This window comes from Pongo abelii, chromosome 19, assembly GCF_028885655.2.
Source record: "Pongo abelii isolate AG06213 chromosome 19, NHGRI_mPonAbe1-v2.0_pri, whole genome shotgun sequence".
NCBI lineage: Eukaryota > Metazoa > Chordata > Mammalia > Primates > Hominidae > Pongo > Pongo abelii.
In genome coordinates, this window is record NC_072004.2 from 94,339,751 (window position 1) to 94,364,854 (window position 25,104).

The 25,104-nt window shown below is 53.4% G+C and overlaps 1 protein-coding gene and 1 long non-coding RNA gene across 12 annotated transcripts in view; one reads left to right on the top strand and one right to left on the bottom strand.

Annotated features, from left to right (window-relative positions):
- TIMP2 (TIMP metallopeptidase inhibitor 2) overlaps nucleotides 1-24,620 on the bottom strand; it is a 73,474-nt gene extending 48,854 nt beyond the window's left edge. The window contains exons 1-3 of one of the 9 annotated variants that reach the window (XM_054535820.2): nucleotides 2,507-2,594; nucleotides 2,042-2,137; nucleotides 749-900 (exon numbers count right to left, since the gene is read on the bottom strand). In XM_054535820.2, the coding sequence (XP_054391795.1) occupies nucleotide 749 (1 nt within the window). In that variant the 5' untranslated portion in view covers nucleotides 750-900; nucleotides 2,042-2,137; nucleotides 2,507-2,594. Of the gene's footprint in view, nucleotides 1-748; nucleotides 901-2,041; nucleotides 2,146-2,440; nucleotides 2,595-24,485 lie in introns of those variants that run through there. The other 8 variants (XM_054535816.2, XM_054535817.2, XM_054535818.2 and 5 more) reach the window with 8 other exon arrangements.
- On the top strand, nucleotides 2,604-16,683 carry LOC129051130 (uncharacterized). 3 transcript variants are annotated; one of them, XR_008515216.2, is made up of 5 exons: nucleotides 2,604-2,888; nucleotides 6,825-7,010; nucleotides 8,201-8,515; nucleotides 15,774-15,898; nucleotides 16,364-16,683. It is a non-coding gene; the product is annotated as an uncharacterized LOC129051130 (long non-coding RNA). The 3 variants fall into 3 exon arrangements; XR_008515214.2 differs by having other exon boundaries at nucleotides 2,660-2,900; XR_008515215.2 differs by lacking the exon at nucleotides 2,604-2,888 and adding an exon at nucleotides 3,557-3,839.
- Nucleotides 24,621-25,104: the final 484 nt, after the last annotated feature.

Below are 25,104 nucleotides of genomic sequence, written 5' to 3' on the forward strand. Positions count from 1 at the left end.
CACCACGTCTACGGGCATCGCCTGTTCCCACCCTACAGGACGCCACAGCATCAGACGAGACGGCCCGTGTGAAGCGCCGAGAACAGAGCCTGGCTCCCGGGAAGGCTCAAGAAATGCCAAGAGCTCGGCAGAGACACCCACATGGTCCTGGATTCCACGCACGAGGAACCGACGGGCAGATGTGGAGCTGAATGACGGTAAACAGCTACGAAGTGCCTGTGCTCTAGAAATGGCCAATTTGATCATGTCACGGGATAAAGTTTCAAAATCAATAAAACCGTGATGAAATGATCAGGAATAAACCTATCCAGAAATGTTCAAGGCCTAAAGAAGATGCACAGGCTGAAGAACAAGGAGCAAATCCGAATGAGGGAGAGGTGTGTCTTCCTGGACAGTTCTCGGGAGAGGAGGAGGGCAGTAAGGACGGGGAGAAGAGGCCGCAGGCTTGGAGTTCAGGAGGAGAATGAACTTCTTTGGTCAGGAGGGGCCACTGACCAAAGGTCCTAGGAAGAAAAGCCAAAGGAGGTGAGGTGGGGCAGGGGTGTTTGCAAAGGATAGAAAAATCTAGAATGGCAGAGTATGGTGCTTAAGAGTACTATGTGACCTAGGCCAAGCTGCTTCACTCTGGGTGCCTCAGTTTACTCTTTGGGATGGGGATGATAACGACAGCAGAGCCATCTATAGAGATGCCAGTGCTTGTCACCAAGAGAAGCACCTGAAATGCTTGGGGAAGAGGGGTGGTACTTACTGTGTGTGTCTCCAGATGACTGAGCTAGACCACCCAGAACACATTACAGGGAGGCAGAAGCTGACAGGGGGGCAGGAAGCACTGTCTCCAGGGCTGTCTTGAAATCATTGGGCTGACTTTGTAGGTAGTGAGACGCCCATCACTGGAGGCATCTGAGCCAAGCCCAGATAAAATAAACATCAGAAACATTTTTAACTCCGTTTCTCTGAGTTCTAGCCTCTAAAAATACCCTCCATGACACCCTGTGTGCTGCCAGAGACTTGGTTTTCGCCCTCTTCTCTCCAACTCTTAGCTACATCCCGGTGGCGGCTGGGGGACAGGGGTCCCAAGCCAACTGCACTGGGTGTTGGTTTCGCTATGTTGCCCAGGCCGGAGTGCAGTGGTGCAATCTCAGCTTACTGCAACCTCCACCTTCCGGGTTCAAGGAATTCTCCTGTCTCAGCCTACTGAGTAGCTGGGACTACAGGCGCCACCACACCCAGCTAATTTTTGTATTTTTAGTAGAGACAGGGTTTCACCATATTGGTTAGGCTGGTTACAAACTCCTGACCTCAGGTGATCCACCCGCCTCGGCCTCCCAAAGTGCTGGGATTCCAGGCATGAGCCACCATGCCCGGCCTGCACTGGGTTTTGGACTGGCTGTGTTAGAAAGTGCTGGGATTCCAGGCATGAGCCACCATGCCCGGCCTGCACTGGGTTTTGGACTGGCTGTGTTAGAAAGTGCTGGGATTCCAGGCATGAGCCGCTATGCCTGGCCTGCACTGGGTTTTGGACTGGCTGTGTTAGAAAGTGCTGGGATTCCAGGCATGAGCCGCCATGCCCGGCCTGCACTGGGTTTTGGACTGGCTGTGTTAGAAATTGCTGGGATTCCAGGCATGAGCCGCCATGCCCGGCCTGCACTGGGTTTTGGACTGGCTGTGTTAGAAAGTGCTGGGATTCCAGGCATGAGCCGCCATGCCCGGCCTGCACTGGGTTTTGGACTGGCTGTGTTAGAAATTGCTGGGATTCCAGGCATGAGCCGCCATGCCCGGCCTGCACTGGGTTTTGGACTGGCTGTGTTAGCATCACCTGGGGCAGAGCTGGGTCACGTTAGAATGAGTCCTGGCTAGGCCCACAGCAGGCTTTTCCACCCGAATACTGGGGCCACAGCTCATGAATCTGTGTGTATCCACATCCTGGGCTGGGTCAGCTCTCCAGGGTGGAGATGGTTGGGCAGGCAGCCTCTGGGGGCAAGCTGGGGCTCAGGCCTCCCCTTGACTAGCTTCACAGAGACAGACACTGAGGCAGACTGACCTCCAAACTCCCAGCTGAGACGACAGCTCCCCACGTGGGGGGCTTACAGCTGATGCAACTGGTTGCTCACTAAACACACCTCGACAGCGTCCATTACTGCTTCCCTGCAAACCTCAAGATCCTAAGCACCCAGCCTAGGTCAGGGGTCCCCAATCCCAGCAGCTGTTCCTGCTTCCTGAAGACCCCCCAGCCCAACTCCTCCAATAACCATATTCATCTCCAACCCAGTCCCACCAGCTTCCCTCACCCTCCTTCCCATCACACTGCCTGTGGGGAGCCCCGTGGTGCAGGGACTTTGCCGCTGGCCTTGCAAACACATGGCTTGGAGCCCCTCCTTGGCCCACTCTCCGGGGCCCTCTTGGAGCCTCGCTAAACAGCTGGGCATGGGAAGAACCCCACCCTCACCACAGATGGGAGCAGACACAGACAGCCTCAGCCCCGCAGTGGTCTCAGGGGCCCAATGACCTAAGGTGGCTGGAATCGCTTCCCCGCCTCCACCTGCAGCCCGGCCTCTGCCCTGGCTGGCTACCCATAGCAGGCTGTTGCCATGGGAACAGCAGAGCTGTTGAGCTGTGACATCATGGCAGGGGTGAGGTCAGGGACAGCTGTGAGCCAGTCAGAGGGCAAGCGTGTAGGTTAGGGGATCAATCATAAAGATTTGGCTCAAGCAGCCGGCAGCCACGGGGGCATTTGAAGGTGCTGTTTAAGGAGGTGTGGGTGAACAAGGACACTGCAATGTACAAATGCTCGTGGCCATACCAGGCAGAGGACATCTTCCTGTCCCCAGCCGGCAGCATGGAGACCTCCCGGGGTGTCATTCTCTCTGAGCTGTCAGGCCATTAAGGAGGTACACTTCAAGGTCAGGGTTCCTGACAACGCTTGCCATCCCTTCTCCTGTAGCGACAGCATCTGTTCACGCTTCTAAACAGCTCCAGAAAGCCATCGTTAAGCTGAAACCCACTGGAGGCTGGGGAAGAAAGAATCCCGTCAACCACCTGCCCACACAGGAGAAGCCACACATACTCGGCCTCGTTTGAGGGCTAGTTCCCCACAGACGGTTTGATCAGAAGGACGGACGAGGGAAGCTGGCAGGGCGAGGGAAGCTGGCAGGGCGAGGCTGGGGATGAACATGGGGCACTGGGGAGTCTGGCCATTGGGGGTGGGGGTTCTCCAGGAAGCAGGAGTAGCTGCTGGAGTTGGGGACCCCTGACCTAGTCTGGGTGGTTGGAATCTTAAGGTTTGTGGTAAAGTGATGACTGGCATTGTCAAGATATGTTTTTTAGACAGTCTTGCTCTGTTGCCCAGGCTGGAGTACAGTGGTGCAATCTCGGCTCACTGCAACCTCTGCCTCCCAGGTTCAGGTGATTCTAGTGCCTCAGCCTTCTGAGTAGCTGGGACTACAGATGCGTGCCACCACGCCCAGCTAATTTATACATACATATATATATGTGTGTATGTGTGTGTGTGTGTGTATATATATATATATATATATATATTTTTTTTTTTTTTAGCAGAGATGGGGTTTTACCATGTTGGCTAGGCTGGTCTTGAACTCCTGACCTCAAGTGATTTCCCTGCCTCGACCTCCCAAAGTGCTAGGATTACAGGCGTGACCACCGAGCCCAGCCCAAGATATGTTTTAGTAAGCCACCAGTTGGATCATCTGTAAGCAACTCACTAGAAGCTTCTAGCATCCTCCACAAATTTGACAACTGAGAAATGTGGCTGGGGAATCATGATTTGGGTCCGAAGAAGTGAAAGCAACAATCTTCAGGGTGTTGTTTCTTGAGAGAAGAAGGTAAACAGCAGGAATTCGGCTGAGGTGTCCAAATCTCAGGGAGGATGAATTCTCAGGAGAGCTGAACCTGAGACAAAGCCCTTTGTCCTGCGCTGGAAGGATCCTGGAAAGGTCATCTGGTCCCCGACTCAGGGAAGGGAGGCATTCTCCCCGCAGGAATGTTCTCAACCGCAGTCCACTGCCACCCCCCTACCCCCGCCCATTTTTGGAGTCCATTTCTCAGCCCTTGATGATTAATTTTATGTCAGCTTGATGGGCTAAGGGATGCTCAGATAGCTGGGAAAACGTGATTTCTGGGTGGGTCTGGGAGGGTGTCCTGGGAAGAGACTGGCATCTGAACCAGGGGACTGAGTAAGAAGATCCCTCCTCGCCAGGGTGGGCACCATCACTCAATCTATTGAAAGCCCCGACAGAACAAAGAGACAGAGGCAGAGGCAGGCAAACCCTCTCTCTGCAAGAGCTGGGACATCCAGGCTGGGCGCGGTGGCTCACGCCTGTAATCCCAGCACTTTGGGAGGCCGAGGCAGGTGGATCACCTGAGCTCAGGAGTTCGAGACCAGCCTAGCCAACATGGTGAAACCCCATCTCTACTAAAAATACAAAAATGATCCGGGCGTGGTGGCGCACACCTACAGTCCCAGCTACTCAGGAGGCTAAGGCAGGAGAATCGCTTGAACCGGGGAGGTGAAGTTTGCAGTGAGCCGAAATCGCACCACTGAACTCCAGCCTGAGCAACAAAGTGAGACTCCATCTCAAAAAAAAAAAAAAAAAAAAAAAGAGAGAGAAAGCTGGGACATCCACCTTCTGCCTTGGACCTCAGAGCTCCTGGGCCTCAGGCCTTTGGGCTCCAGGACTTACCCCAGTGGCCACCCCGCTTCTCAGGCTTTGAGACTCAGGCTGCATTACTGCACCAGTGACCCTGCTGCTCCAGCTCGCGGACAGCAGATTCCAGGACCTCCCAGCCTTCACACATGCATGAGTCAATTCCCACATAAATCCCATCTTACACAGCTGGATGGAGCCTATTGGTTCTGTTTCTCTGGGAAACCCTAATACGGCCCTATAGATACAAAATCTTCTATATGCTTCTTCCTCGGAGAAGATCCCTACACCTTTTATCCTCTCAGCGTGGCCTTGACACCCATCCTAAGGCAAGGGGAAAGGTTCTAGCGAGGAGGAAGTAACACGGGGCCCAACAGGATGGCACGCTGGGCCTTCGATGGCCCTTGCAGAATGTCCGGCACGACTGCCAAGTGCTCGCCAGGTCTTTTCTGGACTGAGGACATCTCTCTCAAGCCTGGGCTCTCCTGACGCTGCCTTGGCAAGCCCTAGAAGGCAGCCCCATCCTCTGGATTAATCCGCCCTGCTAAATGTTCTCTCTGGCATGGGATTCACTATTGGCCTAAGGCCAACTCAGCCTTGAGAGTCTGGGTCCATACTATTGTTGACTGCAATTAGAACCACATATTAGCAAATGCTAGCTTTTAAAAATTACAGGTACAGGCAGACCTCAGACATACTGCGGGTTCAGTTCCTGCAGAATCACAATAAAGTGAATATTGCAATACAGTGAGTCACATGACTCTTCTGGTTTCCCAGTGCATATAAACATTATGTTTACATTGTACAGTAGCCCAGTAAGGGTGCAATAACATTATGTCTTATCAACGCACATACCTTAATTTACAAATACTTTATTGGCCAGGGCAGTGGCTCACGCCTGTCATCCCAGCACTTTAGGAAGCCAAGGCAGGTGGATGGCTTGACCCCAGGAGTTTGAGACCAGCCAGGCAACACAGTGAGATCCTACCTCTATAAAAAACTAAAAATAGCCAGGCATAGTGGTGCGTACCTGCAGTCCCAGCTACTCAGGAGGCTGAGGTAGGAGGATGGCTTAAGCCCAGAAGTTTGAGGCTGCAGTGAGCTAAGATCATGCCACTGCACTCCAGCCTGAGTGACAGAGCAAAGTCCTGCCTCAAAAAAAAGAAAAACCCAAAACTTGAAGAAATAAAAATAAAAATACTTTATTGCTTGAAAATGCTAACAATCATCTCGACCTTAGTGAGTCCTAATCTTTTTGCTGGTGGAGGGTCTTGCCTCCATGTTGATGGCTGCTGACTGATCAGGGGGGTGGCTGGTGCAGATTGGGGTTGGCTGTGGCAATTTCTTGTTTTTCCCTTTTTTTTTTTTTTTTTTTTTTTGAGACAGAGTCTCGCTCTGTTGCCCAGGCTGGAGTACAGTGGTGCGATCTCGGCTCACTGCAACCTCCATCTCCCGGGTTCAGGCAATTCTTGTGCCTCAGCCTCCCGAGTAGCTGGGATTACAGGCACCCACCACCATACCCAGCTAATTTTTGTATTTTTAGTAGAGATGGGGTTTCACCATGTTGGCCAGGCTGGTCTTGAACTCCTGACCTCAGGTGATCCACCCGCCTCAGCCTCCCAAAGTGCTGGGATTACAGGCATGAGCCACTGTGTCTGGCCGGCCGTCCCACTTTCTTATTATTTGTGTGTTCACTTGGAGTAGCATTTTTAAATTTCCTTCACATTCACAACTTGGCTGTTTGGCACAAGAGGCCTAGCTGTCAGCCTGTCTTGGCTTTCAACACACCTTCCTCACTAAGCTTAATCATTCCTAGCTTTTGATTTAAAGTGAGAGACATCTTGCTCTGTCTCTCAAGCTTGAATGCAATGGTGTGATCTCGGCTCACTGCAGCCTAGAACTCTCAGGCTCAAGTGATCCTCCCGTGTCAGCCTCCTGAGTAGCTAGGACTACAGGCATGTGCCACCACACCCAGCTAAGTTCTTTAATTTTTTGCGGACATGGGGTCTTGTCGTGTTGTCCAGGCTGGTCTCAAACTCCTGGCCTCAAGGTGATCCTCCAGCCTCAGCCTCCCAAAGTGCTGGAATTACAGGCATGAGTCCCCACGCCCAGTCCCATTATAGGGTAATTAAGTGGCCTAATTTCAATATTGTTGTGTCTCAGGAAAGAGGGAGGCCTAGGCAGAGGGAGAGAGACCAGAAGCCGCCAGTCGGCGAGTTGGTGGAGTCGTCTGAACACAGACAACATGGATCAATTAACTTTGCCATCTCATGTGGGCACAGTTCCTGGTGCCCCAAAACAATTACAACAGTAACACCAAAGACCACTGATCACAGATCACCATAACAGGTATGATAATAATGACAAAGTTTGAAATATCGCAAGAATTATTAAAATGAGACACAAACACATGAAGTGAACACATTATGTGGGGGAAAAAAATGGCATCGATAGACTCGCTCAACTCAAGAGTTGAGCCAGCCGTGATACTCAATTCATAAAAATGCAGTATCTGCAGAGCACAATATAGCAAAGTCCAGTAAAACAGGTGCGCCCATGGAATCCACGTTCATTCTAGAGCAGCTGGAAAATACACACTTGCCAAAGAAAGTCTAACGTCCCCTCATGGGTCCAAACGTTCTGGCCAGGTGTGGTGGCTCACGTCTGTAGTCCCAGCACTCTGGGAGGCCGAGGTGGGAGGATCACTTGAGCTCAGGAGTTTGAGACCAGCCTGAACAACATGGTGAAACTCCATCTGTGCTAAAAATACAAAAACTTAGCTGGGCATAGTGGTGTGTGTCTGTGGTCCCAGCTACTTGGGAGGCTGAGGTGGGAGGATTGCTTCAGCCCAGGGAGCAGAGGTTGCAGTGAGTGGAGATCGCACCACTGCACTCCAGCCTGCGTGACAAAGCGATACACTGTCTCAAAAACAAAAAAGAAAAGAAAAAGCTATACCATGTGATGCCTGCAGAGCATCTGATGCTGTGATTTATTTAACCACACCCCTGCTACTGTATATATAGGTGTTTCTAACATTTCCCTAAGATAAGCAAGACGGAGATGAATATCCTTGCAGCTAAATACTTCCATGTGTCCTAAATTATTTCCCTCAGAAAAACTCCAAGATATAGGGCTGCCTGATCAAAGCGAAGACTTATTTTTAAAGTCCTTGATCACTGCTGCCAAAATGCCCTTCCATGCCTCTGAACTACTCAAGTTAAGGCAAAATATACCTGTCGCCAAGCCCTTCCGAGGGCAACACGCCTCTTGGCCAAAAGGAGCAAAGTGATGTTAAGTCCAAAGCTGTGAAATCTAATCCTCTTCCCAGAGACTCGAGCCAGGATCATTCCCCTTGGATTCCTGGCACTGCCACTCTGTGGGTGACCTTGGGCAAGTCATTGGCTGCTCCCCATCCAAACACCTGCCTCACCTCCCGCGCAGAGCCATTGTAAATAAGGAAGATGTGAAGTCCTTTGTGCTGAAAAGCCCTCGACAATATTTTTACGCATTTGCCTGGTTGTTTTATCCCTGCTTTCCAGAACTAGTACACAGAAGGGAAGACCACGACAGACTGTTCCGTTATTCCCTGACCTGGAGCCAACTGAGCCAAGTGGATAAGACCTCACAACAGACAGTCAGGCCAGCGATGCTCATCCCAGCTCCACCCTGACCCCGTTCCTCTTGGCATACTCAGTTTCTGCCTGGGCCGGGGAGGCTGGTCCTTGGCTTCTGGGGTCAGCTCAGGATTGAGGATGAAATGCGAGGAGCACCCTCAGAAGAGAAAGTGCTGAACCAGGAGCCCAGGAGAGTCATGTGTGTGCGTGTCCATCTAAGCCTTTGCCCCAAAACAGTAGGTAAGTCAGGTGCAGTGGCTCATGCCTAAAATCTTAGCACTTTGGGAGGCTGAGGTGGGAGGATCACTTGAACCCAGGAGTTCGAGACCAGACTGGGCAACATAGAGAGATCTGGTTTCTAAACATAAAAGTAATTTTAAAAATTAGCCAAGTGTGGTGGCACACACCTGCAATCCCAGCTACTCGGGAGGCTGAAGTGGGAGGATTGCTTGAGCCCAGGTGGTTAAAGCTACAGTGAGCTAGGATCACGCCACTGCACTCCAGCCTGGGCGACAGAGCAAGACCCTCATCTCTTTAAAAAAAAAAAAAAAAAAGATAAATCAAGAAGCCCACGTGTCCCCAGAGCTCTCCTGCCACAGTGTCATCACATGCCTTCTGAGCATAATAATCCCCCGGACCTGAAGCCCATGAGTGACCCCCCGCCCAGTCCTTTCTCCCTAATGTCACATCAAGTGCTGTGTCACTGAAGCACCCTGTACCCCATCACGTGGTGCCAGAGGCCTGGCCATGGTGCAGCTGGATCCCCAGCTGCCGTGTGACCGTGGGCAAACGGATTATGTCACCTTCCTAGTGTTAGAGACCCAGTGGTGATGAATGTCCTCTGTACCTAGGGTCACTGTAAGGCTCGGGTCTCATCAGGTTTCTGTACATGCTCTAGATGTGCAGCGTCATGCTACCGACACTCCAAGTAGCCGGCCTTACTGGCACTCCTGGCTTTCTCCCTTGTTCCCACCCCCCACAACATTACGGGACCCAGGCTGGGCACTGTGACCCAGGCAGTGTGGATTCTCAACTAGCTGGAGCAAACAGGGAACTAGGGCACAGAAAAGGCAGAGTCACACACCCGGAGATGGAGTGTCTGTCTAGTACTGGGACCCAGTGTGATGCTTTAAGGAACACACCTGCCGTCCTTATGTGAGCTGGGTTGGGCCTTTCTTTTTAATGGACACATAATAATTGTAATATTTACGGTGTATATAGTGATGTTTAGATACATACAATGTATAGTGATCAGATCAGGGTAGTTAGCACAGTCATCGTCTCAAGCATTTCTTTCTTTGTGGTAGGAACATTCAATGTCCTCCGAGCTATTTGAAACTATACAATATACTATTGTTAATTTCTTTTTATTTATTTATTTATTTATTTTGAGACATGGAGTCTCGCTCTGTAGCCCAGGCTAGAGTGCGGTGGCGTGATCTCAGCTCACTGCAACCTCCACCTCCCGGGTTCAAGCGATTCTCCTGCCTCAGCCTCCCGAGTAACTGGGATCACAGGTACACACCACCATGCCTGGCTAATTTTTATATTTTTAGTAGAGATGGGGTTTCACCATGTTGGCCAGGCTGGTCTCGAACTCCTGGCCTCAGGTGATCCGCCCACCTTGGCCTCCCAAAGTGCTGGGATTAAAGGTGTGAGCCAGCGCCTGGCCTATTGTTAATTACATTAATCCAACAGTGACACGGAACACTGTAACTCATTCCTCCTATCTAGCTGTAATTTTGTATCCTTTAACAAATCTCTCCCTCTCTCCTCCCCCAACCCTTCCCAGACTCTAGTATTCTCTGTTCTACTTTTGACTTCGATGAGATCAACTTTTCTTTTTTTTAGCTTTCCCATATGAGTGAGAACATGCCATGTTTAACTTTCTGTTCCTGGCTTATTTCACTTAACGTCTTCCAGTTCCATTCATGTTGCTGCAAATGACAGGATTTCATTCTGTTGTATGGCTGAGTAGTATTTCATTGTGTAGATGTACCAACATCCACAATGAAATACTATTTCATTCTTTAGCCATTCATCTGTTGTTGGACACTGAGGTTGATTCCATATCTTGGCTATTGTGAACAGTGCTGCCAGGACCATGGGGGTGCAGGTGTCTGTCTGATGCACTCATTCCCTTTCCTTTGGATAAATGCCCAGTCGTGGGACTGCTGGATCATATGGCGGTTCTATTTGTAGTTTTTTGAGGAACCTCCACCATAGTGACTGTACTACTTTACATTCCCACCCACAGCATATACGAGTTCCCTTTTCTCCCCTTCCTTGCCTGAGCTGGGCCTTTCTGATCATCTGTCCCCATCCCTTGAACTCTTGATCTGGACTGAGGGAAGAAGGGTGGCAGAGGCGAGCTGGGGAGCAGGAAGGAACCAGGCTATCGCAGGAGAAACAGAACATTGCGAGCCAGCCGTGTGGAATGGAAAGGGGAAGCCGGTCTTCCTGTCTCACACTCCTGCCTTTCTTCCTTAAGGGCTCCTTGGACAGAGACTGCAGGTTTCTCAGAAGCACTGTCCAGGATCTCAACATTCTAGGAGGGGCTGGGACAAACTAACTAACTATTGAGCCCCTCCAGTGCTTTTTTTTTTTTTGAGACAGAGTCTCACTCTGTCGCCCAGGCTGGAGTGCAGTGGCATGATCTCAGCTCACTGAAACCTCCGCCTGGGTTCAAGTGATTCTCCTGCCTCAGCCTCCCGAGTAGCTGGGATTACAGGTACCCACCACCATGCCCAGCTAATTTTAAAAATATTTTTAGTAGAGATGGAGTTTCGCCATGTTGGCCAGCCTTGTTTCAAACTCCTGACCTCAAGTGATCCATCCACCTCGGCCTCCAAAAGTGCTGAGATTATAGGCATGAGCCACCCCGCCCAGCCTCCACTTGACTCACTCATCAAAAATTTAATCTTGGCAGGGCGTGGTGGCTCACGCCTATAATCCCAATACTTTGGGAGACCGTGGCAGGTGGATCATTTGAGGTCAGGAGTTCAAGACCAGCCAGGCCAACATGGTGAAACCCTATCTCTACTAAAAATACAAAAAAAAAAAAAATTGAGCTGGGCATGGTGGCACACGCCTGAAATCCCAGCTAATGTGGAGGCTGAGGCAGGAGAATTGCTTGAAGCTGGGAGACAGAGGATGCAGTGAGCCAAGACTGCCACTGCACTCCAGCCTTGACGACAGAGTGAGACTCTGTCTCAAAAAAAAAAAATATTAATCTCCCATGGCACCACACTGAAGAGTCTGATCCTGCTTTTACAGAAGAGGAAACCGAGGCTCAGAGAGGCACACAGTCGGGATTCAGAACCAGTCCCACTTGACTCCAAAGCCCAGGCTCTTTCCTCCAATACTTTTCATGTCGTCTCTTTTCTCTGAAATGTCCATTTCCTCATTCTGTCCTTGGTTAAGCAGCAGCTGCTGGCAGGTGCTCTGACCAGGCCTCTGCTACTAGGATGGGCCTTGGCAAAGCCTGCCCTACTGCCAGTTTGCTTTGCCACGTCTGTGCCAGGAAAGCCCAATCAATCTCTCCCGATTACAGATCAGAAAGGGCCAAATAAACTCTCAACCCAAGCCAGATGCTGTCCCTAAAGATGCAGTAGGGGGGTCTCGGTACCCACAGAACATCCCACCACAGAAAGCCAGGCTCCAGCCTGAAAGTCCATCTTCCCTGCTCTAGCCCACCCGTGCGCTCAAGAGCACAGAAGAGGCGGGTGAAGGCATCGCATCTTCAGCATCAGCTTGGAGAATGACACCCTGCAGGTTCCACTTCTTCCCAGGCCACCTGCTTGATTCTGGAAAGCAGGGAACAGGCAATCCGGGGAGAGAGGAGCCAACCACACAAGGACTGGGAAGCCCAGACCTGTGCCATCAGCCTGCGATGACTTAGGCTGGGGATCCGAAAAGGTTTCTATGAACAGCCAGCTGTTAAGTAATTTAGACTTTGAGGCCCATATAGTCCTTGATCACCGCCATTCAACTCTGCTGCTATAGGACAAAAGCCACGTGGGTTTGGCCTTACCAGTGGGCGAGGCTGTGTTCCAATAAAACTTTATTTACAATAGGCCAGGCACAATGGCACAAGCCTGTAATCCCAGTACTTTGGGAGGCCGAGGCAGGCAGATCACCTGAGGTTGGGAGTTCCAGACCAGCCTGGCCAACATAGTGAAACCCTGTCTCTACTAAAAATACAAAAATTAGCTGGGTGTGGTGGCAAAAAGAAAAAAACATATTTACAACAACAGGCCATCAGCCCAGCAGTGGGTCTAGTTTGCCAACTGCAGGAAAAAGCCAGCAACATTTTGGGAGGCCGACTGCCGGCTACAGGACCTCGCCATACCAATAAGGGCTGAGACCCGTGGCTCTGCAGGGCTCTAACAACAGCGTTTGACCTGAGTCTATGTGGGGAAACATCAGGTGAACAAACGCTGAGGCCCTACTCTGGAAGCTGCAAAATTAGAGACGATGGCTGCGCGGCTCTGTGAATGTACTCAAACCACTGAACTGTGCACTTTAGAGGAGTGACCTCATGGTATGTGAATTACACCTCAATAAAGCAGCTCAAAAGCAGGCTGGGTGCTGTGGTTCACGCTTGTAATCCCAGTGCTTTGGGAGGCCGAGGTGGGAAGACGGCTTGAGCCCAGGCGTTCCAGACTAGATTAGGCAACATGGCAAAACCTCGTCTCGACAAAAAATGTAAAAATTAGCTGGGTGTGCTGGCATGCTCCTGTAGTTCCACCTACTTGAGAGGCTGAGGGAGGAGGATTGCTTAAGCCCAGGAGTTTGAGGCTACAGTGAGCCATGATCATGCCACTGCACTCCAGCCTGGGTGACAGAGCAAGAACCTGTCTCAGAAAAAAACCAAAAAAACAAAAAACAGGCCAGGCACGGTGGCTCACATCTGTAATCCCAGCTACTCTGGAGGCTGAGGCAGGAGAATTGCTTAGACCCAGGAGGCGGAGGTTGCAGTGAGCCAAGATTGCACCACTGCACTCCAGCCTGGGCCACGGAGCGAAACTCTGTCTCCGGGGAAAAAAAAAAATTCTAGGCAATGGATACAATCAGGGCGACTTTTCTTTCTTTTTGCTTAAGTGTCTTTTCCATGATTAACACGTATAGTTGTGTAATTATTTTAAAGTTAGAAGGCATTTGGGACATGAATGGAGAGACAGAGAAGTTTTCTTTAGGATGGAGAGAGGCGGAAGGGACGGCTTCCTCCGCGAGGGTACAAGGGCTGACCTGGGAGAGCAGGCAGCTGCGACTAACGCTAGGGCCTGCCTGACTTCCCCTTGAGTCCTCAGAGGCACAGGTTATAAGCCAATGTTTTATTGCTTCTTGAGAACATTATTGGCATTCATCTGCCTTCAAAACTTTGGCTATGCTTTTATTTATTTATTTATTTATTTATTTATTTATTTATTTTTGAGATGGAGTCTAGCTCTGTCTCCCAAGCTGGAGAACAATGGCCCGATCTCGGCTCACTGCAACCTCCGCCTCCCGGGTTCAAGTGATTCTCCTGCCTCAGCCTCTTGAATAGCTGGGATTACAGGCACCCGCCACCATGCCCGGCTAATTTTTGTATTTTTAGTAGAGATGGGGTTTCATGATGTTGGCCAGGCTGGTCTCGAACTCCTGACCTCAGGTGATCCACCCACCTTGGCCTCCCAAAGTGCTGGGATTACAGGGACGAGCTACTGCACCCAGCCGAGCTGTTTGTTTTCTTTATAGACAGAGTGTTGCTCTGTCCCCCAGGCTGGTACAATCATAGCTCACTGCAGCCTCAAACTCCTGGGCTCAAGTGATCCTCTCACTTCAGCCTCCCGAGTAGCTAGGACTACAGGCACGTGCCACCACCCCTGGCTAATTTTTAAAATTTTAATTTATTTTATGTAGAGATGAGGTCTTGCTGTGTTGCCTAGGCTTATCTGGAACTCCTGGGCTCAAGTGATCCTCCCGCCTCAGCTTCCCAAAGTGCTGGGATTACAGGCGTAAGCCACCGCGCCTGGCCAGTCTGGGCTTTTTTTTTTTTTTTTTTTTTTTAAGATGGAGTCTTGCTCTGTCGCCCAGGCTGGCATGCAGTGGCGCGATCTCAGCTCACTGCAACCTCCGCCTCCTGGGTTCAAGTGATTCTCCTGCCTCAGCCTCCTGAGTAGCTGGGATTACAGGTGCCCGCCACCACGCCCAGCTAATTTTTGTATTTTTAGTAGAGATGGGGTTTCATGATGTTGGCCAGGCTAGTCTCAAACTCCTGACCTCAGGTGATCCACCCACCTCGGCCTCCCAAAGTGCTGGGATTACAGGCGTGAGCCACTGCGCCCGGCCCAGTCTGGGCTTTTGAAAGCACTATGCTCTGAACATTTTTCTAGGTCATAAACACAAATCTGTAATATCATTTGAAATATCTGCTCACTCTGTTGCGGCAGGGAGAAAGCTTAATTGATTTAGCTTATCTCCAGCAGACAGGCAAACCTCATGAACAAGGCCAGCCTCAGGAGCTCCTCTCCCTTCTCAGTGGCTCCATCCGTCACCGGTAGAGCTCCAGCCCAGCTCCACAGCCTAGACCATCCTTCCCCAAGCCAACGTCAGTCTCAATCAGCACCATTCTGTTGATGTACCTCCTTTTAAAAGCCGTCTCTTTTTTTTTTTTTTCTTTTTTTTTGAGACAGAGTCTCACTCTGTCATCCAGGCAGGAGTGCAGTGGTGTGATGTCGGCTCACTGCAACCTCTGCTTCCCAGGTTCAAGCGATTCTCATGCCTCAGCCTCCCGAGTAGCTGGGATTACAGGCGTGCACCACCACGCCCAGCTAATATTTTTATTTTTAGTAGACGTGGAGTTTCACCATGTTGGCAAGGCTGGTCTTGAACTCCCGACCTCAGGCGATCCACATGCCTCGGCCTCCCCAAGTGCTGGGATCCCAGGCGTGATTCTACCGTGCCTGGCCTAAAAGCTATCTCTTCTTTTACTCTGCTATTTGCTAGCCAGCTGACCCTGAGCAGGTTCCTTAGTGGGCCTGTGCCTCCGTTGGATCGTCTGTACAATGGGGATGAGGATAGGGAAGGAAATGGGTTGACATTAGTGAAGAGCAAGAACATACCTCCAAGCCCTTGGCACCTCTGCCAGCTGCTATTGTTGCCATAGTCATTATCACCATGTCATGATTCACCTCCCTGGCTGCTCCCAGGCCTCCCTCAGGGCGGGGTGGGGAGGAACAAGAACACAAAGACAGGGAGAGCCAGGGTTTGATGCAGAAAGAGCTGGTGTCCCCCACTAGCTCCGAGAGCTTCCTGGGAGGCAGGAAATTCGCCTCTCCTTTTTGGCGGTGTGGAATCGGAGGCAGACAGAGGCCACCTGTCCCAGATCGCTCTGCTGGACTCAATCTGGGGCCAGCATTTGACCCCTGCTCACCCTGTTTGCTATGAATGTCAGTTCCCCTGGCTACTGCTGGCTCCCTTCCCCCTCAACGCTCCGTTTCCTGTTCCCTCCAAGGCCCCGTTACACAATTTCCACTGTCTGCTGAAGTTCTAGCTCAAATCCCTCTCGCCGAGACTTTCTGGTCACCAGATTCCAGCAGAACTCAACAGAGACCTCTACCCGCCTGAGCTCCTGACCAGGTTAGAGGGCATCTGGCTCCCGGGCACTGGGTCAAGCTCCAGAGGCATCTCCTTCTGTGTCTGCCCGCGACCCACGGCCCCGCTCAGGGCCTGCCTTCCATCTCCTGGGTCTTCCCCAGTGCAGGTGGGAGCTCTGCTCCCCTGGTAACCGCGAGCCTCTCAACACCACCTTCCTCCTCAATGTCATCCCCCTCCTGTCTGCCCCCTCTCCCCCAGTGCAGGGGCCATAAAGCCTTCCCCGGAGTCCCACTGCCGGGACCCACTGCCCGGCCTCCAGGCTTTGCTACTCCGCCTGGGCTCAAGCCTGGCCATACTTTGTTCTAATGACTCTGTCTCCCTGTGGTACACTCTCTACCACAGCCACCCTGGGCTCCCCACACCCACCCCAGGACCTTTCCTCAGAGCTCTGATAAGATCCACCCCTCAGGACCCACAATCTCAACAGTGTCCTAACCTTGATAACAGTCTCTAGCAAGAGGTGCAGCCTGCAAGATGATCTTCGCATTTCTGCGCTCACTTCCTTGAAGACGGGCACCATGGCTTTGGAGTTCGAGACCAGCCTGGCTGACAGGGTGAAACCCGGTCTCTACTAAAAATACAAAAATTAGCTGGGCATGGCAGCGCACACCTGTAATCCCAGCTACTCTGGAGGCTGAGGCAGGAGAATTGCTTGAACCCAGGAGGCGGAGGTTGCAGTGAGCCGAGATCGCACCACTGCATTCCAGCCTGGGCGACAGAGCAAAACTCCGTCTTAAAAAACTAAATAAATTCCTTGAGAAACTTGCCATAGTATTTTTGTGTATGGTAGGCACCCAAATTCTATTGTAAAACAAAATATAAAACCCTTAAGTGAATAAATTCTGTAAGAAACAGGTATTTAAGACATAGACACCAGGCCCTTCCTAACTGGTGAGGTCTGGAGTTCCCTCAGGCCATGTGTGGTCCAGCTGTGATCAGAGTTTGAGATGAAAGAGCAGCTGCCGTCTACCAAGGACGCCTTCCTCATGGAAGACAACCACAGAACCTCCCAGGTCTTTGGAGCCATCCCTGAGACCAGCCTGGAGGCCAAAGGACACTGATGGCATCCTTTCCCCAGAGCTGGTTACAGATCTGCCTTGGACTCCCCTCGTGGTGGTAGTGTCTGAGCGGACCCTGGCTGCCCAGGGCGGCCAAGTGCAGAATGAGGGTGGAAGAGGAGAGAAAGGCAAGATCGTTACCATCGCTCAGCTCTGAGACTAGGCAGATACTCACAGTAAACAGAAGACTGGAAACCTATAAAAAGACACCTTTTAAATGGCAGTGACTTGACCTTTGGAGGGCCACAGGCACCTTTCAGAAGTTGGTGGCTGCCACTGTCCACAAAAAAACACACACGCGCGCACGCACACACACACACACACACACACACAACTTCACTTACAGTTTCCGGGCTTGTGACCACTCCCAAACCCGCCAGGCCTATCTCTGGCTGGGTGTTCATACACTCCGAGTTAAGACCCCTCTTTTTTTTTTTTTTTTTTTTGAGACAGAGTCTCGCTCTGTCGCCCAGGCTGGAGTGCAGTGGCGAGATCTCGGCTCACTGCAAGCTCCGCCTCCCGAGTTCACGCCATTCTCCTGCCTCAGCCTCCCAAGTAGCTGGGACTACAGGCGCCCGCCACCATGCCCGGCTAATTTTTTGTATTTTTTAGTAGAGACGGGGTTTCACCATGTTAGCTGGGATGGTCTCGATCTCCTGACCTTGTGATCCACCCGCCTGGGCCTCCCAAAGTGCTGGGATTACAGGCGTGAGCCACCATGCCCGGCCAAGACCCCTCTTTTATAAAGACTGTTCCTCAATTTGCTTCTTAGCGCAAACACACTCTCAACCTGACTTGCTGGGGCTCCGGAAGCTTTCCCTGGGCTCCAGTCTGACCTGGCTGACTGGGGAGTAGCTCAGCCCTCAGTTGTAAGGTGGGATTCATCGGGGCGGGGTCTCTGTACCCTTCCCTCTGCCGCTGCACAGCCACGCCCCCAACAAATGCACAAGGGCACCAGGGCGTCAGGGCACAGGCTCCAGGGACTCCAGCCTGCTCAGACTGCAGGGGTCCAGGCAGGTGGGCCCTGGGAGGTCCTGGGGACACCAGCTTAATCCTGCCTGCCACTCTGAGACATCCATGCTCCTGACCATCTCTTCACTGGGAAGTCTGGGTCTGCCCCCCTTCCCTCCTCCCAGCAATCTCAGGGCAGCTCATCTGCCTGCTTACTCCACCCCCCGACACTGAGGTGGTCAGAGTCTCCACACTTTCTGTTCAGACCCATGGGCAACAAAAACAAAACCTTGGCCAAGCACTCACAATATCAGATATTCATTAAAAAAGTAAATATAGGCCAGGCACCGTGGCTCACACCTGTAATCTCAGCACTTTGGGAGGCCAAGGTGGGCAGATCACTTGAGCTCAGGAGTTCGAGACCAGCCTGGGCAACATGGCGAAACTCCATCTCTACAAAAAATTCAAAAATTAGCTAGGCGTGGTGGCTGCTTAGGAGACTGAGGTGGGAGGATCGCTCGGGCCCAGGAAGTTGAAGCTGCAGTGATCTGTGATTGCACCACTGCACTCCAGCCTGGGTGACACAGCGGGACTCCGTCTCAAAAAAGTAAAAATAAAAATTTTATTCAGAGTACAACTCTGAATCCATATGCTAACTATTCATAACATTCTTAGCACCAAGGCTGTACTGGGCACCCCTCTGGAGACGACTGGTCTATGCCAACTTTGGCGGGCGGCAGCAGCACCTGGAGAGTCCTGAAACTCCGGTGCCACCCCCAGGCCCACTCCAGCACACGGAGTTAGGTGGCTGCCCTCTACCAGGCCCCCTGGGCAACGCCCGCTGTCATTCCACAGCCAGAACATCCTTGGTGGCTGCGTGGGCCCCGGGATGGAATGCAGATGTCACATGACAAGCCAGAGCAGTAACATTTGGCCCCAATCTCCTTGTGGGTCCACCTGAATCCCCAGGCTCCTCTTTGGCCTATTCTGTACCCAGAACTCTCACCTTTCCTGGGGCAGTTGGTCCCTTGGCTTAGAACACCTGTGCACACCCCACCCTGCTGCTGCTAAATGACCGGGGGTTACGGTCCCCAGCGCCGTCCTCCAGATGCGGCTTCTTCACCCTCCCTAACCTTGATTTCTTCACTCTGCCCTCCCCTCTTGAAAAAGACCATCTGCTGGGTGTGGTGGCTCACGCCTGTAATCTCAACACTTTGGGAGGCCGAGGCGGGCGGATCACGAGGTCAGTAGATCGAGACCATCCCGGCTAACACGGTGAAACCCCGTCTCTACTAAAAATTCAAAAAAATTAGCCGGGCGTGGTGGCGGGCACCTGTAGTCCCAGCTACTCGGGAGGCTGAGGCAGGAGAATGGCATGAACCCGGGAGGCGGAGGTTGCAGTGAGCAAAGATAGCGCCACTGCACTCCAGCCTGGGGACAGAGCGAGACTCTGTCTCAAAAAAAAAAGAAAAAGAAAAAAAGACCATCCTAGCCACGCAGCCACTTGCCCTCCGTCTCTAGTTTGTGAGCCTGTGCGTGCACCGGGGGACAGAGGGAGCGTCCAGGGCATGCACCCCTCCTGCCCCTGCCACTGCCACGTCTGCCTGTCTTTGCTTCCTTCTTATCTCCTCCTCCCTGCTGTTGCATCCATCCTCGCAGCTGCCTGGGAAGCCTCGGAGAGACCTCTTTGTTGTTTCGGAACCCAAGAGGTTCACCCCTACACGCGACCCCCACTGCATCGAGTCAGTGGTTCTGCATCAGGACTGGAGACGGCTGCCTGCACCTCTCAGTCTCCCAGGAGTCATCTATGCCCTGTTCTCCATGTGCTCAGACGTCGCCACAGAGTCTGAACCTCTCAGCCCACACCAGTGGCATCTACCTGGCAACCTGGCTGCGACAGCAGGGAGGAGGGAGGCAGTACCCAAGCTCACCTGCAGCTCACAAACCACAGGCCGGGACTGCGTAAGTGGCTCTGCACCCCCAGAAGGGTGCAAATGGCGGAGGCCCAAGAGGCTCCCAGGCTGGCACTGTCCTCAGATCCCAGATAGGGAGAAACGTGTGTTGTCCGGAGAGCTCCTTCCAGCACCTGCCATACCTCCAGGCTGCGCACAGCTCTCCCTACTCTTCCAGTCCCCCTGCCTTGGGAGCTGCCAGTAATTCAGGGGCCAGTGACTCCCCTGACAGATCCTGTCCCTCCAAGGACACTGTTCAAAACCAAGCCGAAGAGCCTCAGTTCTCCCCACAGCTCCCTCCTCAACCTACCATGGGCCTTCTATCCTCACATCTTGCAAATACATTTCACATTGTCACATGATTACTCCTGAATTTTGGTTATTTCGAAAGTTTATCTGTTGTTAATTATTTACCGAAACCACACTGAGTGGACTGACTTTATACCACACCCGGGCAGTTGAGGAGGGGAGGCCTGCTCACCACGCTGGGCAGCAGGAACCCCCTTCCACACTGCCTGGTGCCGAAATGTACCAGCCCCTGCCTCCCCCACCACAGGGACAATGTCTTGCTTCTCCCTTGACATCCCCCGGGACAGAGGCAGCCACTCCATAATTGCTTGTTGAAACACAGACAAGCCCAATATGAAAATCAAGATGAACAAAACTGACAATACAGATCAATCACATACTTCGCACAACGAGTCGCCAAGTTTCTTTAAAAAGCACCACCGCCGCCCCCTCGCATAGGAAGGCCTGACCCAGCTCACATGAATCTGACGCTGTGTTGCTTTTCCTGAGCACGTGTCCTGAAGACAGAGCCATTTTTGACTGTGTGCTGTGTGTTTTCTGTCTGGTCCCTGTCACTGTGTCCCCCAGGAACCAGGTCACCCTTGGCTGTTCACCCCAGGAAATAGCAGGTGTTCCCCTCTTGGTTGTGGACCCCTCTCTAGCTGGAGCTGGAGCTCCTCGGGGGGTTTGCAGAGGACAGTTTCTGGAGATGGGGACATGTGAGGAAGATGTCATCCCAGAGGTCTTCTAGGATAATGTGTGGCTTTAGGTACTGCCACCCAAGCCACAGGAGAGGTTTTATTCTCTGCATCCAGAGAGCTCCTGGCTTTACCCTTGAGTCCAGAAACGGGCCCAAGCAGCCCGAGTCTGCCAAGTAGCTCAGCTGGCTAAGTGGCTCCAGGCATGGTACTGCCTGAATGGTGAGCCCAAAGCTAATTTCCAGCCAGATCCCTGTAGCTGTGCAGGCTGGCAGTAGATGTGAAAGATTTCACTGGGTGAGAGGGAGCCGGGCCAGCAGCGCGTTTGAATAGTGCTGTAACTGAGACACAAAATGCTTCCCGTTCGTGCTGGCCTTGCTGGAAAGGACAAGGACCTGGGGCCTTCCAGGAAGAAATCAGGTCACCTCTTACCATCCCTTATCCTAAACATCACCACCTCATCATGAATTATCTTTGCCGACCACAGTTCCGGTCCTACCAGCTGCAAGAGCTGCTAGGGAGATACCTCCCAGAAATCCTCAGCTGGGCAGACAGAAATCTGACTGTTTCTTAAGCCAATTGCCTCTTATAGACACCAAGCCATTTAACAAGCCTGCATGCAGCGAAGAGTAAAAGGAGCCAGCTTGCCACATAACAAGCCAGCCTTTATTAACCCCCACTGTACCCCCTTTCTGAGACCCCTGGGTCACAGCCCTGGTTAAATCACCTGTGGGCCTTTTAAAACTGCAAAAGCTGAAGTCTGAGCAAGACCCTCTGTATCTGCAAAGAGACCCAGACCTGAGCAATCTTTAAGAATCTTCCAGGCAATTCTGCTCTGAGCCAGAATGTGGAACCATTGCTGAGAAAGTCACAAACCTGCATCACTTCGAGGAGAATCGAACACTAGAGAATAGACAGGCCACTGTCGTCCCTGTGGGATTTGTTCCGGGGCCCTACCCTGGGATGTCCTGGGTTGTTTATCCCAAGTTGGTTGAGCACGGAAAGGGTGACTGGGAATAAGAGAAGGCAGGCTGGTGTATGGGCTGAATTGTGTCCCCCCTCAAATGCACATCTAGTCAGATCCTATGAATATGACCTTATTTGGAAATAGGGTATTTGTTGATATATCAAGATGAAGTCATACTGGATTAGGGTGGGCCCTAAATCCAATGGCTGCTGTCCTTAGAAGAACAAGGCAATTTGGCCGGGCGCGGTGGCTCACACCTATAATCCCAGCACTTTGGGAGGCTGAGGCAGGCGGATCACCTGAGGCCAGGAGTTCGAGACCAGCCTGGCCAACATGGCGAATTCCTGTCTCTACTAAAAATACAAAAAATAAGCCGGATGTGGTGGCAGGTGCCTGTAACCCCAGCTACTTGGGAGGCTGAGGCAGGAGAATTGCTCGAACCCAGGAGGCGGAAGCTGCAGTGAGCCGAGATTGCGCCATTGCACTCCAGCCTGCTGTCTCCAAAAAAAAGGAACAGGGAAATCTGGACACAGAGACACACAAGAGAGGCGGCCGTGTGAAGACAGAGGCGGAAATGGAAGTGATGTGTCTACACACCAAGGAACATCAAGGAGAGAGGCCTGGAAGAGAGTCTCCCTCACAGCCTCCAGAAGGAACTAGCTCTGCGGACACCTTTTCAGACTTCTGGCCTCCTGAGCTACAGAGAATCGATTCCTGTTCTTTTAAGCCCCCCAATTTGTGGTCATTTGTCACAGCGGCCACAGAAAGCAAATGCCCTGAGCTCTGCAGTGCACCTCTGGCATCTGACTGGGCCTCTGGGCTGGGATGGGGTGAAAAGTTTTAGCTACAGGATGATTTTGATGCAAAGATTTAGACACAAATGCCAGGCAACCCAGAAGAGGAGAGTGCCGTGCCAAGCATGAAGGAGGCGGGAGGCACGCACTGCAGCCCTCCACCCTCTGCCATCCTGGATCCACACCCCACGCAGAAACAGCTCCCAGCTCAGTGGCCGCCTTAACTTATGCCAAGCAAGGACAGAGTGGCTGCCTGGACATTCTCCCACACAGCTGAGGAGTGTGTGTGTGGGGCGGGGTGGGGGTGGGGCAGGGGGGAGGGGTCCCAAGGCCCAGCTCCTACAAATCCAACTCCCAGGTCCTTTTCTCGGCAGCCTCCTTCTGGGTCTTCTACATCCTGCCCCACCACGTGCTGGTCAGCCAAGGAGCCTGGACAGGCCTGCACTCCTCGTGGACCCCCAGAGAAAGGCCCATTATGGCTCCCTCATCAAAGGAGCCTCTCCTTCACCCCCAAATCTTGCTGAGCACCAAGGCTAAACTGGAGAAAAGACCTCATTTCCCCCAAACTGGGTTCTGTGGAAACTGTGACACGGGCACACACCAAGCCCTCCACCCAGGTGGCCTGAGCCGCCTGAGACCTGTGATCTCAGTAGACCGGTGCAACTGAAAACTTCCCCAGCTGGGCACGCAGCTCCTAGGGCTAACCGGGGTGGGGCAAGAAGCCGTGGGCGGGGTATGGGAAGGGCGTGGCTGACAGCAGGAGAAACAGAAACTCCCACCTCCACTCTGGGCAGGTGAGGGGGACCCCGCCTTGCTCCATCTGCCCTGGACAGGTCACTCGACTGAGACTCAGACATAAGAAGGAAGGAGGGCAGGGGGCTCCAAGACCACCTGCTGTGTTGCCACACTTGCCCCAGGAAAACCATGCTCACCAGCACCAGGGCTGCAGAGGCTTGAGGTGCAGGACCAGGGTGGAAACTTCGGGCCAGCGGGTTCCTCCCATTTCTGCTGGTCCTCCACCTCCATTGATCAGAACAAATAACTGGGCCCCTCCTCCCTCCCTCCATGACGCCCGTCTTTTGGGGGGCTAGGAGTCCTGAGGTCATGGATATTTGCTGGGGAATCTGAGCAGCAGCACAGTCCCACGTGCCGGGTCCGGTCACGAAAGTCTCCAGCTTTTGTGGACGTCCCGAAAAAGCGGAACATTCGGGGGTCCCGGTCCCTGCCCAGCCAGTTTGCAGGGCCTCCTGGGCAGGGCACAAGCAAGGAGCCAGGCCAGGGGACGCCACCGGCTTTTTCACCTGCCCCTCTGGGCCTGTGGAACCTGCCTCGGGTAGGGCGGGCTTCCATCCCACCCTGGCTTGATCGGGGAGCCCCCAAATGGGGCTGGTGGGAGAAGCCCCAGCAGAGAAGCCCTTCCCCACCCAGCTCCAAGCCCAGAGAAGCCCAACTCCCACCTTATCTGCGAAAGTTTCTTCCTGGGGTCCCCAGTCCTCCAGCCCCCCGCCCCCACGCCGTGTCCCCCACGCTCCCCGCCCCCAGCGCTGGCATCCCAGGGCGCGCCGCCTGCCAAAACCCAAACTGGCTCCCTTTCCTGGGGCTGGAGCTGCGGCGGAATTTCGGTGGAATTTTGAGGTTGAGACGCATCTCGGCAAAGAGAGGGAAAGAAAGGGAGAGGAGGGAGGGGGGGAAAGAAAGTCGGCTCTGGGCGTCCACTTGCAGGATTCGAGAAGGCGCCGAGGGACCAGGAGGCGGGCGCTGGGGTCCCTCGGCCAGCGGCGGGCGGGCGGGGCGTCCGCGAACCCTCGGGGTCGCGGGGGAGGTGGGGCCCCGCGCGGGGGCTGGGGTCGCCGCTCCTTACCTACATCTGCATTGCAAAACGCCTGTTGCGGGTGCACCGGGGAGCAGCTGCAGGCGTCGGCCGGGCGAAGCAGCGTCGCCAGCAGCAGGAGGCCGAGCGCCAGCCGCAGGGTGCGGGCCGCGGCGCCCATGGCGGGCCGGGGGGCTGGGCGGGCGGGGGCCGCCGCTGGGGGGTCCGGGCGCTGCTCGCGGCGGCGGGCTGGGGGCGCGGGCGGGGGCCGAGCCGGGGCCGAGGCGGGCCCCTCCCGCGCGGCTCACCCTCCTCACCTGCCCCGCTCGGCCGCGCAAACTTTCTCTCCTCTTTGTCTCGGGGGCGCGAGGGGAGGGGCGCGGGGCGCAATTCGCCGGGCGGGGCGGCGGGGTGGGGGGCGGCGGGCGAGCGGCGCTGCAGCTCTCGGCGGCCGCGCTGCCTTCTACGGATGTGTTTGCTGCGGGCTTGGGCCGGGCCGCCGTTTTATTGCGCTCGGAGGATTTTCTGCTCCTCCTCCCGGTGGCTGGCGGCCAATGCAGGCTCCGGGCGCTCCCAGCAGCCCCCTCCTCCCCCTCCGCCCGCGCCTCCCCCCAGCCCGCGCTTTTGTTGTGCCCGGCCTGGCACGTCGGGGGCTTCCCGCACCACCTGG